At 46.9% G+C, this 20,551-nt stretch overlaps 1 protein-coding gene across 1 annotated transcript in view; it reads right to left on the bottom strand.

The window, feature by feature from the left end:
* Positions 1-2,359: 2,359 nt before the first annotated feature.
* Positions 2,360-20,551, bottom strand: part of mrpl23 (mitochondrial ribosomal protein L23) — a 49,099-nt gene continuing 30,907 nt past the window's right edge. Inside the window, exon 5 of the mRNA XM_084059377.1 lies at positions 2,360-3,707. Within this exon, the coding sequence (XP_083915503.1) occupies positions 3,543-3,707 (165 nt within the window). The 3' untranslated portion in view covers positions 2,360-3,542. The remainder of the gene's footprint in view (positions 3,708-20,551) is intronic.

Genomic DNA, 20,551 nt, shown 5'->3' with positions numbered 1-20,551 from the left:
ATTCATAACCGTTTGGGTGGAAACCTCATATGTCTTTTCAGAATTCAAAAATGGCAAAAATAGCAGATTGACAAGCTTGCAGATCTACTATTCTTTATACTTTTGTGTGACTCTGTGATCTATCTATCTATCTCATTATATTATAATAGATCCCATCTGTGAGGTTATTCTGGCGATAAATGAAACCAATCAGATATACAGTCTGTATTGTGTCTGCTTTCTGCAGTGGTGGACAAAGTACAGATACTTCTGGTCAAATATATTAATATAACTACAAGTGAAAGTTGCTTTGTCATATTTGTCCTAGAGTTAAGAGTGTTGGAATACCTGCCTTTAAAAGGTTCAAAAGTACAATTTAAGTACATTTTCTTTTTTAATACTGTATCAATGCATTGCTGTATTGAAATCGATGTTTCCAAAAACATTCAAGTATCCAAAAAATGTAAATACCAAGTCAAGTACGGATAGTAAAAAAAAAAAAAGTACATTCAGTACCGTATTCATGTAAATGTACTTAAGTTAGTGTCCACCACTGCCTGGCTCACATACAACATGGCTGTACCGGATAAGAGCATCTGCAAAATGCCTAGATTGTAAATTATACTGCGTTTGAGTGTGTGCAGTCTTGCTTTCTGCTCTGTGAGCCTGGGGGTTGTGTGCCAGTATCAGGGAAGCTACAGTTTCTACTCACAGGTTTCTACTCATCCTACGCCGATCCCTAAAAATAAAGCATGATGTCACCGTGTGGATTCCAAACATGGACTGCAGTAGCAGAAACAGGGTCATGTGTGCGGTGCACTCGACTAATGCAGCGACGAACGAGGGGAAAGAGGAAGGGGTGGGGTGGGGGGGGGGGGTGTGAGTAAGAGAGAGAGAGAAAAAAATGAGGAGAGCGGAGGGCCATTTAAAATATTCAACCCCCCTTCCATTAACCAACCATGTAAGGATGAGAACATGACCTGCACTGTACGAGAGAGAGATGGTGCACTGTGGGAGTGGAGCTCTTTCATCCTGCAGCCTCCTCTTAAATCCAGCTCAGCATTTTCTTCAACGACGTCATCTCTTCTCCACGATCGCTACCCTCCTCACATACTGCCTTCACCTCCATCTGCTCTCTCTCTCTCTCTCTCTCCACCCCTGAATTCTCCCTTTCCTTTTGCATCTTCTTCTCCTCATCTTGCGTGCACAAAGCGCCTCTCACCGGCCTGCGCTTGTCTTACCCCCATATCCTCTCTATACCCCTCTGTAACAAGCCCTTTGTTAAAATGCTTCACATCGATCATCGTAACTCTGCAATGAACCCCCCCCCCCCTCAATCCACTCCCCCCCCCGAGGAGTGTCCTGTCATCCGAGTTAATTTGGGACAAGATGTAATGTCCTCCATGGTCCCCATCGTCCAGTCACCCCATTCAGGACAGCGTCTTCCGACAGGCGGAGGGGGAGAACACTGTGAAAACAAAAGACGGGCCGGGACGTACTGAACAGGGGGAAACGCATTATGCTCACAGCTTTTTTTTATTGGGTATGAGGAGAAGGCAGAGGAAAGGGAGTTTGTGGGGGTGGAGGTTGGGGGTGGGGGGGCTATTGCTTGGCAAACGCCAGGCGCTAGATTTCCCAACTTTCATGTGGGGTCTGTTCAGGCGGTGAGGAGAGCGGACAGGAATTTGGTCTCCCTCTCCTCTCCGTTCACAGCAGCTGTTCCTCTGGAGGTCCAAAAAGGAGCAAGTGAGCCGAGGAGCCACGGAGAGACTAATACACGCCAGGCAGCAAGAGAGAGAGAGAGAGACAGAGAGAGTGAGACAGACAGAGAGAGACAGAGAGTGAGGGAGAGAGAAAGGCTGTGCTAAGGGGAGGTTTGTTTTGTTCTAAATCAAATTGTTTTATAGCGACGCAGGGGGCGAGCGCTTCCAGGCAGAGTACAACGAGGCCAACAGGATCAATATTGACATTCTCTCCTTAGTGATAGTGGTGTTGGCTGGTGCCAGGTCAGCGACTGGACGCTGGAGGAGCAGCCCGGCATTAGTGGTCACGGCTGGGGGACACTTACTGTAACCCTCGGCCTCTCCGCACACAATGGAGGGTCTGAGTGAAGCCCAGTTAAAGTTCCTTCAACCCCCCCCCCCCTACATGGGCCCTATTACCGTAAGAGCACACAGTCCTCAAGTGGCCCGACTCAAACACAGATCATTACTTTGTCAAAACAGCTACCAGACCACATTGGCACGCGCACACTCAGACCGTTACGTGCGGTGCTGCTTGAGGGGCGTTTTTTTGAAGTGCCCGGCATTCTCCAAACGCAGCAGCAGCAGCAGGCCGCGGGAGATGAGGTGATGAGAAAAAATGTGAGCAAGGCAGAGCACTCTTTGACAAGTGAGCTTTTTATTTGTTTGTTTTTTCACTCAAACAGTACTTACAAATGTGACTAAATTCACTGCCATGTCCCATAAGTTACACAAACACGCACGCATACAGTTTCTTCAGAGGAGGTTTTCAGAGCGAAGAGAGAGGCTTTGGCTCCCGCCAAAAAAAAGAAAAAGTGGGACCGAACGCTCCAGCGAATTCCACGTTGTTGCTTTATTGAAACAACATCTCAATTGTTGTTTACCTAAAGTGGTCAATTAATCCAAGGCAAACTCATAAAAGAGGAAAAGGGGGCTTGCGGGTTGTTGAGGCGGCGCGGTCCAACTGGCTACGTGTCAACGGGGGTACGAGGGATCCCACACCAACAACATCCACCAGCCTGCAGGAGAGGGGGGAGGATGGGGTGGGGGGGGGGTGCCAGTGGAACAGGAGGAGCAGAGGAAGGAAGATGTGATGGAGAAGAAGGTTGTGATGAAGAAGCAGAAATAAGCAGAAGAAGAATGAAATCTGCAGGAAGAGGTAAAGAAGATGAAGAGATGGAGAGGAACAGAGATGGGAGGGGCGGAGGTAACAAAGACGAGTATAGGAAAGGAAAAAAGGGAAGGAATTGAGGAGGGCAGGAAGAGGAGCCCGGAGAAGGTAAGAAGAGGAGTGCAAGTAAAGGGAGTTGGGTGGCGGAATAGGAGGAGCAGAAGGGGAGAGAGGAGAGGAGAGGAGAGGAGGAGAGGAGGAGGGGTCATCTGAGGTGATGGAGGTTCGGCACGGTGGGCTGGTCTCTACAAACATGGACCCGAGCCACTCTCCTCCTACTGTGGTTCTGTTCTGGCTCCGACTACTGGACTGCAGCCTCTCTCACACTCTCTCTCACACACACACACACACACACACACACACACACACACACACACACACACACACACACACACACACACACAAATGCATCTCCAGTCTCTCAATCACACTACACACACACCCGCACGTGCGCACGCACACAAACACACACATTAATTTATGTGTTTTACCATGCTCTCTCACACACACACACACACACACACACACACACACACAGACTCATGTCTTACACAAACAGAATTTGCAAATGATATCAACACAGTCACGCCGTAAATCAATAGATCATCCTGTGCACGCGCGCGGCCACTCTCGGGTCAGCGGGTTGAATTTCAGAGTCCGAACCAGTCGGTGACCCCTCCTCGGGTGGGGTCGGGTTTCTGACGCTGCTTCTCGTCCTCCATGAACTTCTCCTGCAGGGCCTCCATGGAGCCCTCCTCCAGCTCCGCGTCCTTCGCCGGGAAGATGTCTGGGAAGCTGAACGTCTGGCCCTGGCCCTGGATGGATGGAGGGAGGGAGGGATGGATGGAGGGAAGGAGGTATGGATTGATGGAGCCCAAAGGGCAAGGACAGAGACAGACAGAAGAGAGATGGAGTGATGAATAGAAATAATTAACCACTTAAGGCTATTCCAAGATGCTCAAAAATTGCCGATCTACAAGCTCACAATGAATATTAATATTAATGAATTAATTAACAATATACATTTTCGCCTACCATGCCCAAAATAAGTGACACTGGGGGGTTAATGTGGTTAACATACTCCTCAGTACCAACCATACTTTGTCTGGACAGAAGTTCTCTGATATGACGTGCCTCTGTCTAAATTTGATTTAGATTTTGTTTTTAAACACAGTGGGATGGATTCACCGGCGGCCTCCTGCAGGTCATGTGTGAACGAGCCAACATGTTGTTTTTAAACCTTTCCTCTCTCTCTCTCTCTCTCCATTTCCCACAGCGGTGCAGCGAGGAGGAGGAAGAGGATGATTTGGAATTCAGGCCACCACTGCCCCCCTCAACCCCCGTCCCCCTCTCTATATCTCTCCTCCAGTTACACAAACGCGCCGCTCTCTCCCTCTCTGGCATTCGATTTCTCGTACTCTCTCTCTCTCTCTCCCTCTCTCTCTCTCTCTATCTCTCTCACACACACACATTCAATATCTCTTCTCTCTCTCCATTTCTCTGGTCTTCATTTATTCAGAAGCACAAGATGGTATCCATTATTTAGTCCGAACCAGCCCATCTCTGGCCGTGCCTAATGCATCACTAGACCCCAGCATAGAGTCTGTTATCAGCCTGCCACACACACACAACACAACACAACACAACACAACACAACACAACACACACACACACACACACACACACACACACACACACACACACACACACACACACACACACACACACACACACACACACACACACACACACACACACACACACACACGCACACGCGCACACGCACACGCACACACACACACGTAAGAGTGCAAGCATAATTATACACATAGCATTGATTATACCTCTTTGTCTCATATCTATCTATCTATCTATCTATCTAGAGCCTACATCGCAGCTTAGGAATAGATTCCCGTCCTTTTGATTAGCGTTTCGGCATTTCCGATAAATACAATATAATGGAGTACGGATGATGTCATGAGTTCTTTGCGCAACTGGGTGGGAACCCTTAAAGGCAGGAACAAATCTTCTCTGCCCCAAACAGCTTATTCTGCTCTTCTTTAGTGTAGTTTGGTGGATTGGATGATTGAAGTCTATCAGTAACAAGGCTTTATCAGAGACTACCTCCAGCATTTGGGAGCAGAGAGAGTGGAATGGCCTGCCAACAGTCCTGACCTTAACCCAACTGAACACTTATGGGATCAGCTTGGGCGTGCTGTTCGTGCTAAGAGTGACCAACACAGCAACGTTGGCCGACTTGTGACAAATCCTGGTTGAGGAGTGGAATGCCATCCCCACTCCCACAGCAGCACTCCCACTGTGTGACTGACCAGGCTGGTGACCAGCGTGATTAGGAGGTGCCAGCCAGACTGTTGTGGCTGTGTATGGTTCTTCCACACTCCTCCTACGCTCCTGACCATGTTTGTTAAATGAACACATTGCAAAACTGCCAAATATGTTGTTTCTTCCTTGTTACTGATAGACGTCATTCATCCAATCCTACCAGACAACACCAAAGAGTGTTGTTTTGACCTTAACCCATTTAGACCGGGAAATTATCTGTGTCATTTTAGTTTTCTTTGGCTATTCAAAAATAGCAGATATACAAGCTCATATGAGCTTGCAGATCTGCTATTGTTGAAAAATCGTGAAAATGTGTGCAAATCTTTGAATACATATATATGTTTTAAAGCCAACATTTGTAAAATATTTAGTTCCAGGGACCTCCAGAAGCAAAGATTTGAGTTACAAATGTTCGCTTGAAAAATATATACAGTATATTAAAAGATTTGCCCAAATATTCCAAGATTTTCCAAAAATAGCAGATCTACAAGGTCGTAGCGTGGCACTCGGTGCAGCACTACGAGCTTGTGGAGCTGCTATTTTTGAATAGCCCAAAAAAACACAGATGTGTTCCGGTCTTAAAGGGTTAAGAGTCAATAGCAACAGCAGAATAATAAGCTCTTTGGCATTAGCAGAGAAGATTTGGCCGATTCCTCACTGGCACAACCCACAACATACTCAGCTGTACTGCTCATTAGAGCTGTGCCGATTACCGCATATGTATTGCAGATTAATCGTCCCCAAAATATGAAATCAATTGGCAATAATTGTCTCACGGGGGGGTATATATATCCAGACTGCCGGAAAATGCGGATGCACATGGGCACAGGGAAACACTACTGTACGTATGTAAGCATGCACCTACATATTACACCCACACTGTACACGAGCGAGCAGCATGCATGTGCATGCATGCATGTACACACCCTGCACACACACACACACACACACACACACACACACGCACAGCTTTGACAAATGGCCCCCACCGATGTGTACATGGGACGCTGAACTGCGTTAGAATGTCTCTCATTTGTGTGATGCGACCACAGAACCAATTGTGCATTTCAGAGGTACTTTAATCCATTTAGGCCGGGAAAGCATCTGTGTCATTTTAGATTTCTTTGGCCGTGTGTGCAAGTCTTTGAATATATATTTTGTCAAGCGAACATTTGTACAATATTTTGTTCCAGGGACCTCCAGGAGCAAAGATTTGAGTTAAAAATGTTGTTTCAAAAAGATGATATGTATTCAAAGGGTTAGGTAAGATGTGCACAAAATGTTTAAAATAAATATTTAAAAAAATATTTTTGATTATCCCAAAGTATAAAATAATGGTTATAGCCGAAAAATCGAAAATGACACAGTATGCGTTCCTGGTCTTAATGGGTTAAAGCCACTTTGGGGGGAGAAACTGGGACAGCATACCTTCACAGCTTCTCACACCATCCCCTCCTCACCGCACGCTACAACATCACACAAACACATCCAGTGCACGCGCTCCAAATACTGTAAATCCGCCTGTTTGAAATTTTGTCATAAATATGCTTTGACCGCCGCAAGAATGTCCCTCGCCACAATTGTGAAATCCACCTTGTGAGATTTCGCCAACTGACATTCTCCGTTTTGCCAGCCGTTACCACTCACCCAGTACTGAAAAAGAAGGGGCCGGCTTGATCCAGCAATTATTTTAGAGCATCATAGATGGGCCAGCAAACATCAGCTAAAATGATCTGAATGTAGGGTTTTTGAACTAAGACAATGTCATACAATGTACTGCCTAAAAATGTGAAATATTTTGGTTGGGGTCAGCGTGTAGGCGTAAGGAATGGTCTGGCTGTGCAGAGAATGTTACTTTGTCTGTCTCCAACCCCCAAAATACCAGGAGAAACATGCATGCATATATTACCACATAGCATGGTTCAATTCTCAAAGGGGGGACAACATCAAGTTTATGTAAACCCTAAGATGCAGATCGGAGATTGCCTCGTCTGCACCAAAACATGCTTCTCTGCACCAAAAAATAATAAACAGTAATGCTATATACTGTACTGACCACAGCAGCAGTATTGCATATGTTACTGTTTGTGTATGTTTGTGTACGTGTGCGTGCGTGTGCGTGTGTGTGTGTGTGTGTGTGTGTGTGTGTGTGTGTGTGTGTGTGTGTGTGTGTGCGGTCCAAAGCGCATATTTGGTTTACAGGGCTGACTAGTATCGTTCCGGAGACCAAGCACAAACACGGCAACATCAATCAATAAACAACAAACAATAACAAAACAAGAGTGCCCCAAACCGAGGCACCGGGCAAGGAGGAATGGCAGCTGGCCATTGGCTGGGGCTTTTAACTAATGAAAGCAATGTTTGGAAGGACACTGGGCATCCAGGAAGGAATTCCTGTGGCTGAGTTTTTCTCTCACACGCAAGTTGCCCGACGCTCACCACTACAAACATCGCCCAAACAGTAAGCACCTACTGTACCGAGTGTACTACACGCAGGTCGATGAAAAAACTAAAAAAGAAACGTTTAAGACTAGCTAAACTGTCAGAATTAGCACTGAACTCTAACAGCGTCTGGCAGCACACACACACACGCACACGCACGCACGCACGCACGCACGCACGCACACATGCACACACGCGCACACACACACACACACACACACACACACACACACACACACACACACACACACACACACACACACACACACACACACACACACACACACACACACACACACACACACACACACACACACACACACACACACACACACACAGCTAGCCTAAACATAGCTGCTTTGAATCATCTCAGATAGACATACAGTACAATAGTCATGTTTTGATTGAGACCAATCGATTGCCCTGCTCGATGGGTTTTTCTTCATGACCGTTTTGGTTTTGTAAACAGGAACGTATTGGGGCGTTACCTTTTGAGAGCTTCCAGCCAATAACAGCGCAAGGGGTGTGTCCAAAAGGATTCCATTTCAAACTGAAAATTCAAACTCAAAATTGAATATTTGTTAATGGGAATGCAAGCTCCCCCAGCCCCTCCCCCCTCTCTCTTTCTCTCGGACAGAGAGAGGGGGGGGCAAGCTTGAATCCTTGTTTACAAACAGAAAGCTAGAGAAGTTACATGGTATACCTTCAAACATACTTTTCTATCATCTACACTACAGTATCGCCACACCCTGCTGAGGATTCTAGTGCTAGGCCAGCAAGGTTGCAGCTAGCTTACATGGCTCAAGAGTTGGGGGGTATTAACTTACAACCTGCCACCCAATCTTTAGGCATGTGGGCTACAATCAAGGCTGAGATGTCCAACCTGACTTCTCTCCACAATACCGGCCAGGAGCAGACACCAGGCTGCATCTATCCAAAACATAACTATTAGGGAAACTACTATTGTGAGTGTCAGACTGGACACAGGTCTGAATATTAGTTAGTCGATAAGCCTGGCCATTTGGCTCTCAACTCTCTGATACCAGTTTTTAGGGAGCAGCTAGGGATGAAAACTGCATAACCTTCAATCAAATGAAGGGAGAAAAAAAAATCCTTGCTTTCTCCCCCTGCCTCGCGGTGACAACTGCAGCGCAAACCACAGAGGGCTCTCTAAGCAAGCGAGTCACGGTAACACGGGAACAGAGACGGGAGCATAACCCGAGTCGAGAGGGAACCGGCTCGGCCAGGCACAGCGAGATAGCGGCTAGAACCCAAGAAAATCACCTAGAAACCACAGAGACTGCCAAGGACCTCAGTGTCGCTCGGCACTCGCCATTGAGGAACGCACAAATCCCAAATTCGATTCAAGATTCAGTGGAAGGTTGGAGGAGGCCTGGTGGAGAGGAATGAGGGGGGGGTAATTGAGGATGAGGGTAGGAAGAGATGAGGAAGGAGGTGGAAGATAGCACTGCTCTGCCATGTCGGCATGGTAACAGGGGGACTACAGCGATGAGCCAAACAAGCCTCCAAGCCAGTGAGAGTGAATGCTGTCGCATGACAATCCCCAGTTATACGGCACTGTTGCTGGACACCTTGCGTAAACACGGCATGAAGATTAATACCGGCCTCTGAGAGCGCGATTCACAAAAACAACAAAGCCCAGAGATTGGAATCAACAAAGCACTGAGACATGTTAAACAAGTCTTCTTATTGTTGGCAGCAGGCCACACCCCGTGTGAGTGTGTGTGTGTGTGTGTTTCTGTGTCTTTGCGTCTGCCGGACACATTTCCGCAGTCAGAGAGAGTGCTGGCAGAGAGCGTTCATATTTTCGTTTGTAATGTATACATCACGCCGCAGCAGAGCAAAGCCTCTCCCCCTTGGCCTCAATGCTGCGCCGTGAGCCAAAATGAACTTTCCTGCGGGTCTGCCTCTATTTCTGTGTCCGCGCGTGAGAGGCGCGTACATGCGAAATGAGTGATTTATGGAAAACACTGAAGACCAGACAAAAAGGACGAAAACAGAGAAAGTCTGGCAAAAAAAAAAAGAAGAGAAAAAAGATACAGTGCCTCGCGAAGCTCTCTGCCTGTTAGCTAGCCTGCACCCTAAACGACAAATTAAAGGACTGGCCGAGTTTCCATCGTTTTGGCATCGGCCTCGCCATGCTCTCAATGAAATGGAACCGGCATCTAGGAATATTGGGACGAAGCCCCATACTTTGAGCCATGTAAACATATGCCTCTTACGCACATGAACGAACCATTACACCCACAGTTTCCCTCTCGATGGGCACAGAAAGACACAGGCAAGAAGGGGGGGGGGGGGGGGGTCAAGAGGAGAAGGCAAATGTTGTCATTGACTCTGTACCAGCCCTTCTCATTTTCCCCCATCTGTGTGTTTATGTGTGTGTTTCCTTATTAAGCTCAAATTCGATGCCCCGGTCGGTTCCAGGAAGGAGTGTGCATCGGGTGTGCATGTGTATGTCTGCATGCGCGTGCACAAGTGTGTGTACACGTATGACAGTCAACAGTGGAGTCATCTATAAGCCCCAGAAGTAATCCTGTTTGCAGAACCAGAGAGGGAAAATCACACAGAGAGAGAGAGAGAGAGAGAGAGAGAGAGAGAGAGAGACTGAGAGGACATGGACATAGAGATCCAAAGAAAGACGTGTGACCTTTTTTGTTTTCTGCTCTGTGACAGTCTGAGCATGCAGCCACTACACTCAAATAAAAACAGAGGGGGGAAGAAAAGAAAAAAATCTCCATATTGAACAGCAAAAGAATGTTGTTTGGAAAAATGTGTGTCCAGCAGGCTTGGAAATGCAAAGTGAAATCACCATTATTCATAAGGTCAGATTATAGTAGAGAAAGACATAGTTGTTCTGGCTTGATGTGTTTAAAATGCCTTTGATGAAAACAAGGAAGGTGCCAGTACAGCGCACGTCGCTTTTCCACGGAGCGGGAGATGAATAGAACATTGTGGTGTGTGCATGGGCTGGCAGCTGAGGACACAAAAGGCTGATTCAACCTGCCGCTCCGAGAGCTGCACTTACGGTGCAAGACTGGACTGGACTGGACCGAGACCAAGAGACGGACATGATCGGGCCCAGACATGGACATGTGACAGACAGTGAGGATGCTTTTTGCCTCCATCTGTGGTTAATGACAATCCAGCGGGCTACAAGAATGCGCTACTGACCTCAAGGACAAAAAAAAGAAGCCAATCTGACATCCAAGAGGTAATTGAACTGCAGGCTTTGTAGTTGTAGTTTTGAGTTTTATTTTACATCTGCTGCACCGAGTTATTTTCTCTCAGTAACCTAAACGGACAGAACGCAATTGGTCTTCCTGGAATCAGATCTTATCCCCTCTCAGAATGACAGTAGCCAGGAGGAGTGACATTTTTATTACTTTCGAGACGGGTTCGTGGGTTCGGACAAAGTTCCGCCGCAAAATCGTAACGTAAGCGCCTTCAAATGGCAACTTCCATTCAGAATAAAGAGAAAAGAAAAACACATTGTAAGGCCCTCATGTGCGCACCTAGGATCACCTTTCTTTTTCCTCCTCATCATCACTCAGAAGTTAAATCGGATTTGACTTTGCATCTGCGAGGGGTAACCGCGCTACACTGGCCGTACTGTACTTGAGCTGTGTGTACTGTAATGTGACTACACCCCCGGGTGACCACACTTCAACTATGTTCAGTCACGGAGAAACTCGCGATGCGGCCACCTGCTGGGAGCCTTAAGACGCCGTTCCAAGTGGTACCAAAATGCAAACGTAAACTTGTTTGCTGTGAGGCGGGAGTGAATTGTGTGGCCTTTGCCACCCCCTAAAGTTCACATTTAACCACAAATTCAATTAGTCCAAGGATCATTTTCTCCACTTTTTTTTGGCAACTTAATCTGGTTTTAGATCGGCAATGAGTGCATCCCAATCAATGCCAGTCCATCTACATGTAACGTGTTTTCTAGTCTGTAACCATACATCAATTTGATTTCTTTTTTATAGCGATAATAGACGATCTACAAGCTCACAACGTGTTGCAATGCGATGCGTTGTGAGCTTGTGGATGGGTTATTTTATGTCCATTATATGTTTTTCTCTGAATTGGGCTTAATTGGTCACTTTTTTGCCACCCTCCAGTTTCTTTCTGAAACAACGGCTCTGGGCTTTTCTGACGAGGCAAAGGGACAAGTTCAGTCCGTGTGCCCCGAGGAGGAGGAGAGCACTCCGCCCCGGGAGCAAGGGGGGGAGATAGAGACATCCTGAGAGCAGCCAATAAAGATCAGCCAGATGTGGGTGGGTGTAAGAACAGAGGGACTGCGGTCACGTCTCTTCTGGGCTCTACACTGATGGGAGAGAGGTGTTGACGATGCGGTCGCACTCCCATGCGGCCGAGGCGCATGCTGTGGTGGCCCGCGTGGTGCTGCAGCGGTGGAACAGTAAAAAAAACCTGCTGAAGCCGAGGGAACAGGAGGGCGACGCGAGCACGGACTGTCTCTCCCGCTGTGAGCCGTGTGTGTGTCTCTTTGTCTCATCATCATCAAAGTAGGCGTGTCATGGGTTATGTCTTAATAAGAAAGCATTCATTGAAAAGAAGCCTGTTAGGATAATTGCCCCCTTTTTCACATGCAGTTAGGATTTATTTTAGTATACAGAGCATAACGTTATTGTCGGCAAAAGTATCAAAAGTGTTTCGAGCTTGCAGATCTGCTACTTTTGCTATTTTTGAATTTGAATCCTGAAAAGTAACTGTGTTGGACGTGCGAGGTTTCCACCCGACAGAGACGATAAATTGATTTATATTAAAGCTATGCTCCATGCCGCTTTGTCCTGTCACTGTAAAGGTTTTGTTAGCATTGGTAAGTTATATTTTCGGCCATCTGGATCCATTCCGTGGGACAAAATGACATTGTGTTTATGTGTTGAGGTGACGGCTGTTATTTCATATTAAAAATCAATTATTCACAGGGAAAAGTCCCAATAATTGATGTTTAAAAAGGGCTATACTTAATTCTGTTAGTGCCAAAAAACACATGGATTCAGTAGGTCCCCTGGAACTCTATTCAGTGTGGAAAAGCTCCTGGAACCATGTTTAGACCGTCGTGTGACCCAGAAACTTTCCACTGAGGTCTGTTGAGGTGAATATAACTACACAAAACACACTACTACGAAATCCATAGTGTTCATTTGGAATTGATTGAAACACTGGAATTAATGATCGGTCAAATCATGGTTATAAATCAACGTCAATCAATACTTTTAAATGAGGAATCTTTCAGTCAATGTATTCACCAATAAGCTGCAACTGACATGCCTGCCGAATGCAGATTTGTTTTAACTAAATATCATCCTGGCATCCCCAGTATTTTGGGCAGCAAATACAAATACACTCAAATATAACATTGCATCATGATGTGTTGTCAGCTTGTATATCTGCTATTTTCACTATTTGTTGTACGTCAAGACAATATATACGTATACATATGGCTTAAGAAAGTATGGGGCTGATATATTGGTTCGGCGAAATATGGCTCTAACCCTAGAAGAGATGCCGACTGATTGTAAACAGTTCCTGCTGCCAGGCCCTTGGGTGGGCCGCACGCACGCACGCACGCACGCACGCACGCACACACACACACACACACACACACACACACACACACACACACACACACACACACACACACACACACACACACACACACACACACACACACACACACACACACACACACACACACACACACACACACACACACACACACACACACACACACACACACACACACACACACACACACACACACGATTCTCTGCCCCTGTGTGCCTCTTGTCCAGACATCTCAGTCCAACCATTCCAGGAATAGGACAGAACGAGGAGACAGACGGGGGAGGAAGGAGTTCACAGAGGAGAAAGTACTTCTACCAGGGGAGAGACATGAAAGCACACTGCTGATCTCACACAGAGAGGACAAACTCTAATCTGATCTGTTTAACATTCAATTAAATAACAATTCAACCAGGTGATCCAAGAATCAAAGATGTCTCCTTCAGCTGACTTATGACTAGGGATGGAGCTCGTAAAATCTCATGGATAATGAGCACCTTATCGATCCAGGCTTTTATCGAGCCCACAACTGAGCTTCTTCTATTATTTTGTGTAAAGACGTGAGATGAAAAAATCTGAACAGAACCGGTATCTTTTTGTATTGGCCATCTAAAATTAAATGAAGATGACAAAAGTTTAACATATTTTTGCCTATCATTAAAACAAGCATTCATTAATGTGCAATAAGTGTTAAATGGCTTTATATTATGAATAGTACTGTAATAATTACTATAACATTTCCACGTCTTTTCAGCTCTTTATAAACAGAAAATGCATATGTATTATTTCTATTCTTTTTTCTTTGTTTTAACCAAGAAATATCACTTGCACCAAATGTTTTTGCACTGCAATTCCTCTTCCTTTGGTTGGCAGGTATCAATACACCTCTAGACCGACATGTTTGTGCCAGCGTGGGTGATTAGATTTATTTCTTGATCGCCTCTTGTCTTGATCGTTTAGACATGGCGTCATGGGCCTCTATACCAGTGTTGCAATGCTGAATTGGATTTTAATGACGTGACGCGCACGTTGCTTAACACCTACACTACAGGTCACACAATTGATATGCATCTAGGCTCATTCCTATGTTAATTCGCCTGGTGTGAGTCGGGAGCCTTTGTAAACTTTGTTGAGGTGTGGATTTAAAGTTGTTTTAAATATATGCATGTGCCTGCGCGTGCTCCTGGTCAAATAGGTTCCTGCACGGCGTGCAAGGCCGTCCCATGAGCAATGCAACCCTGCGCTATACCCGGATAACAGGCTCAACAAGCCACAAGCTTATTGATACCTTGGTCTCGATAAATTCAGAACCGGGTTTGTAATGGGCTCGGGTTTCGAGCTCCATCCCTATTAAAGAGGAACGAGGGAACAAGAGGCAAACAGAGTTAAAGACGAGGGAACAAGAGACATACAGAGTGGAGGGAACGCGAGGCACACAGAGTTTGTGTGAAACAGAGATAAGTGGCAGTAAGAGCAGCAGACCACTAACCAGCAGCATCCTGCTGTGGGGTTCACTCAGGTCATGACCCCAGCCCTCCCTCTCCAACAATTACACTCTCAATTACAATGACATCCCTTCCACAGCCCGCCAACAACCAAATAACTTGGTCAGCGTTGGCCAGCAACACTGCGTGTGTGTGTGTGTGTGTGTGTGTGTGTGTGTGTGTGTGCGCGCGCGCGTGCGTGTGTGTGTGTACTTACGCACATGCGTGTGTGTGGGTGAGTGTGTGCGTGCGTGCGTGCGTGCGCACGCGTACATGTGCATGCGCACGCGTGCATGTGCGTGTCTTGTGGGTGTGTTTGTGAGTCTGTCAGTCGCCGTGTCATTTGTCATCATTAGTTAATATCACTGTGTGAAATATGACCTATTATGACCAGAAAGCTCAGGATTATATAGGAAATAGGTCAAAAGTTGGTTTGAGTAGGCACACCGTGTGTGTGTGTGTGTGTGTGTGTGTGTGTGTGTGTGTGTGTGTGTGTGTGTGTGTGTGTGTGTGTGTGTGTGTGTGTGTGTGTGTGTGTGTGTGTGTGTGTGCTCTTGTTACAGAGCCACACGCATGCACGCATTAGGGTCTATCACAGTAAAATATGTAACTCTGAAGAGAGTTACATGAACTCTCTGCATCATTTCCAACAGGGGTAACCTCTCTGCCTCTGGCACTGCTACAGGGCAGGGCACCCAATATTACATACACACACACTTCTACCCGGAGACTAGCAAACACGTGCGAGTGTTTGCAAGTGCGCACGTGTGTGTGTGTGTGTGTGTGTGTGTGTGTGTGTGTGTGTGTGTGTGTGTGTGTGTGTGTGTGTGTGTGTGTGTGTGTGTGTGAATGCGTGCATGCGCCGTGCATGCATACATGTCTGGGCATGTCTGCGCCCTGTCTGCTACTGGAGACGCCGGACCCTGGTAACAGAGCTCTCAGGAAGATATCGTCACTATTTAAAAAAAAACACCCAACCAGCCACAACCACGTACACACACACATCTGCTCCGACGCTGGGGGGCCACGACGACAACAACAACAACAGAGGTGTTAAGCCTGAGTTATACTGTATATATCGTCGCTGTCGGGCAGAAACCTCTTATCTCCATATTCTAACCTTTTGTGTTTTTTCGTAAATGAATATACTACAGCGCCACACAAAAGTATCAACAGTAGCAGATCTACAAGCTTTCGACCTCGTCAAACTGCTACTTTTGCCGTTTTTGAATTTGAATCCTGAAAAGTAACAGTTTAGGACATTATGGGACAGAGACATGTATGAATCCGGCCTTAAGCGATCGCTGTGCCGACATCATTGATATTAGAAACACTTGACTGCAAAGTGCATCAGGATGCTTCACGTCTGGCAGACACAACGCTACCCATCCTCCACACCTCACAGTCCCTCCATCATACCTAACTGTCCTCTATATCAACCCCCCACGCCCCTCCAATCTCACACGCATACAACACACACACACACACACACACACACACACACAAACAGCTGTCTACCATCATTATCCCTTCCATCCCTCCCTCCCTCCCTCCAAAACCCCCACACACTACGTACCCCATTTCTCTCTCTCGCCAAACGCACGTAAACAACTGCTGAATAGTGTTACCCCTCCCCCATAGGCCTCAACTATCTAGGCTACCCTATACACACACACACACACACACACACACAAACGCAGCCTCACGCAAAAAAACAAACAGGCTCACCCCTACACGTACGTGCAACATAAACAGCCCCCCCCCCCTCCCCCAGCCCCAGCCCCAGCCCCATCCCCTCCCTGGCTCCAAGGAATGCGAGGACCAGCTGGTGGAGAAAAAAGAGAAAACTAGGAAGCATACCAAAACAGGAAATGCATGGGCAGGGGCCTATCAGAGGGCTTTATCAGGCCCAGTGGCAGCCCTGCTGAGAACCTGGGTGGCGCCTCATGCTGACTGGTTGATCAAAGTGGCAGCCGTGTCATTACAGGTCAGGGGGTCAGTCGTAATCAAGGGGGGGGGGGGGGGGGGGGTTACGAGTGCACACATAGTCTATGTGTGTGGACACACACATAGACAAACTGTGTGTGTGTGTGTGTGTGTGTGTGTGTGTGTGTGTGTGTGTGTGTGTGTGTGTGTGTGTGTGTGTGTCTGTCTGTCTACAAGGGTTGCTATGGCTATCTAAAAACGATGGGGACCTGGAGGAAATGTGGGAGAAAGGAGACATAAGGGATCGGGAAAGGAGCGAGACAGAGACAGAGAGAGAGACAGAGAGAGAGAGAGAGAGAGAGAGAGAGAGAGAGAGAGAGAGAGAGAGAGAGAGAGAGAAACAGAGAGAGATGGAGGGAGGATCAATTAGGTTAAAAAGAATAGAAGAAAAGAGAAGGAGAAGAGAGAATCAAATGGAGGGAACGGTTTGCGTGAGATTCCAAACCGGATGCTTAAAGACCCTGCTCAGCTCTGTATAATTCATGTTCCACTGAGCTGTTATGAAACACACACACACACACACACACACACACACACACACACACACGAGTACTCGGACTGAATTCTCCAAATCAGGAGACAGACAGATAGGGAGATGGGGCGGTGGGCTTTCAATGATGCTTATCACCACATTGCCAGGAAAGCCGCTCCTTTTATTAAAGACTCTCTCCCCACACACACACGCAGCCACTCACAACCACACACTCACTCACTAGCACACGCGAGCGCGCACACGCACACACGTGTATGTGCATGTGCGCGCACACACTAATTAGCCAGTGTATCAGCCCAGTCCTTCCTTCCTAAGATTTATACGCCTAGAATGCTGACAGATCCATTATATGGGAAGAAAGACACAGAGGGGGGGAGAGCGAGAGAAGTGCAGACCAACGTCAAGAAGTGGTGGGACTTCAACATGTTAATGAAGGGGTGAAAGGAAGCGTAGAGACAGACAGACTGACAGACAGACAGACAGACAGACAGAGGGGAGGCTGCAACAGCGGCCTGTGTTCGCGTGACAAGGTGAAGAGGGGAGGAAGAGGGAGGAAGGGAAGGGGAGCCGTCATGATCCAAAATGGTCGAAAATAATAAAATTCCACACCGATAAGCAGGATTTCCCCCTCGGCCCAACCGCCTGATTCAGCACCTACAGTTCCAGAGAGCTGGGGCTCCACTAAGAGTGTGCGTGCCGTGCATGTGCGCGCATGTGTGTGTGCGGTGCGAGAGAGTGTGAGAGAGAGAAAGAGAGAGGGGGGGGGGGGTGTCTTCCTGCTTTGGCCTGAGCAGGGACAGAGGGGGAGAAAGCAGCCCCCCTATATCCTGCACCCCTCTCGACCCTCCCAGCCTAGCCCCCCACACACACACACACACACACAACAAACCCTAGAGGGTCTATAGTTGAGCAACAAGGAGGCAATAACAGATAGGAGATGAATAGATGCTACAGTAGTGCTGCTGCAGAGTGAGACGTGAGAGAGAGAGAAAGAGAGAGAAAGTGAAAGAGAGACAGAGAGAGTGAGAGAGAGAAAGAGTGAAAGAGAGATGGAAGGACAGAGACAGAGAGAGAGAAACGTTGCCACCTAGTGTCAGTCAAACAGAGGGGACGGACAGACAGAGTGGTCCTCAGCTAAAGGCCTCTCTCTCTCTCTCTCTATTCCTTATAAACACAGCTTTGCTGTGTCACAACCCTTCCAATGGTTGTGACCCAGTCCCTCTAACCCCCCCCCCCTCCTCCTCCTCCTCCTCCTCCTCCTCCTCCTCCTCCTCCTCCTCCTCCTCAACTGTGGGAGGTGTAGAGAAGTGATTCTCAACCTGCGGGCCGAGGCCCACTGGTGGGCAGTGATGATACTAAAAGTGGGCGCCCAAATAATTGGCAAAACACTAAGATTTTAATGATAATATTAAAATAAATAAATATATATATATTTATATATATATAAAAAATGTCATGGTATTTTGTCTTTAAAACCTTGAAAAGTGAGCTTTCATTGTGATACCAATACATAATAATATAAGTATACTATGTTGGTCCCGTTGATCCGAGCCGGAACACAATCGACTGATTGATCATTCAAATAAATATGCTCTGAAAATGCACACAGCCAAGTTACGTGGTCAGATGGGTGGGCCGCGAACACTTTTGAGATGCAGGGTGGGGAGGGGGGTTGGGGTAGAGGAGAGAATACGGGAAAAGGAGCAGTCCAAATGAAGCTGCCACTTTACTCCACACGTGTTGGTCCAACCCCATATCTTGTTTTGCTCTGCGGTTGTCGGACACAAATTGCTTCGGGCGTTAAGCAATCCGATTGGTGCTGCCGGTCCTGGGGGGGGGGGGGGGGGGGGCGGGGGGGGGTTCGATAACAACCACCCCCCGCGACAGACACCTTGACACCTTATTTACTTCTCGAGGAGAAACCTGGCAACCAGGGTCTGCAAACAAAAACAATAAGTTACTGGCGACCAAACCAGTGTGTGTGTGTGTGTGTGTGTGTGTGTGTGTGTGTGTGTGTGTGTGTGTGTGTGTGTGTGTGTGTGTGTGTGTGTGTGTGTGTGTGTGTGTGTGTGTGTGTCACAGGGGTGTAAATGCCACCACAAGAATAGAAACTCCAGAAAATTGGTGACTAGTGAGTGCCATTTTCTGGACCTCATTAGGAGAAGGGCTATATTTAGGGGTGAGGGTTAGAATTAGAGGTTGGTTAAAGTTAGGGGTGAGAGTTAAAGTTGGCATGTAGCGGTGAGGGTGAGGGAACCAGTGTAAGTAAACAGACAGTCCTCACACGTATAACAAGCATGTGTGTACATGTGAATTTGTGTTCCCTGTGTGACACACAGCCAGACAGGAGCCCTATCAACGAAAACGGACAAACAACTAACAATACAACGCGTTTTGTGTCCCGGAATTGTCCCTAAAGCCATGTGACCTGCTTTCATATTCCAGCCTTACATGTAATATTCCAGTTCTTACATTAAATTATGTAAGAACATAATTTAATGTTGGGGGTTCAGTTAAAATATTTACTCTGTGTTACTGTGTATACATAACGTTGCTGTCGGGCAGAAACCTCGCAACTCCAAATTTAAACTTTTTTCCTCCCATAAAGGAATGCCCTATACTTCGTCATACAGTGTCACACAAAAGTAGAAAAAATAGCTCTACAAGCTCAACGTTCTACAAGCTCCACATTGTGAGCTTGCATATGTGGTATTTTTGGAAAGGATTGATTTAACAAGAGGTTAAATAATATCAACAATTGATCGATTAGAACACAGGTTCTTTCTCTAATGTTTTTTTGACATAATGAGGTTCCCACCCGACAGCCACGATAACTAACTTCATCATGAAATCTATCGGCCAGTGTCATGACAACAGATTGGACCATCTGGATGCCTGCTCTCCTCTCCGCAACTACAATGTTTTTACCCATCGCTTGCTCCCCTACTTCAGAAAGAGAGAGGGGCAAGAGAGACAGAGAGAAAGGGGGAAAAGAGAGAGAGAGAGAGAGAGAGAGAGAGAGAGAGAGAGAGAGAGAGAGAGAGAGAGAGAGAGAGAGAGAGAGAGAGAGAGAGAGAGAGAATGACACTCTCCTCTGGGCACATGAAGTGAGCTATTGTCTATAGATAAACATGGCAGAATGGGCTTTGGGTGGAAATTTATATGACCACACCCTGCAAAAAATATATATTTCTAACCACGCTTTCTAGACACGCCGGCTATTTTTAGATGCGCCGGAGTGCACCTAAACAACCATTTTGTGCTTTCGCTGAGACTGTTGTGATGTTAACTGCAAGAATTC

The sequence above is a fragment of the Gymnoscopelus microlampas genome, assembly GCF_963454915.1.
Source record: "Gymnoscopelus microlampas genome assembly, chromosome: 6".
Classification (NCBI taxonomy): domain Eukaryota; kingdom Metazoa; phylum Chordata; class Actinopteri; order Myctophiformes; family Myctophidae; genus Gymnoscopelus; species Gymnoscopelus microlampas.
This window is presented reverse-complemented; position numbering and strand designations above follow the sequence as displayed.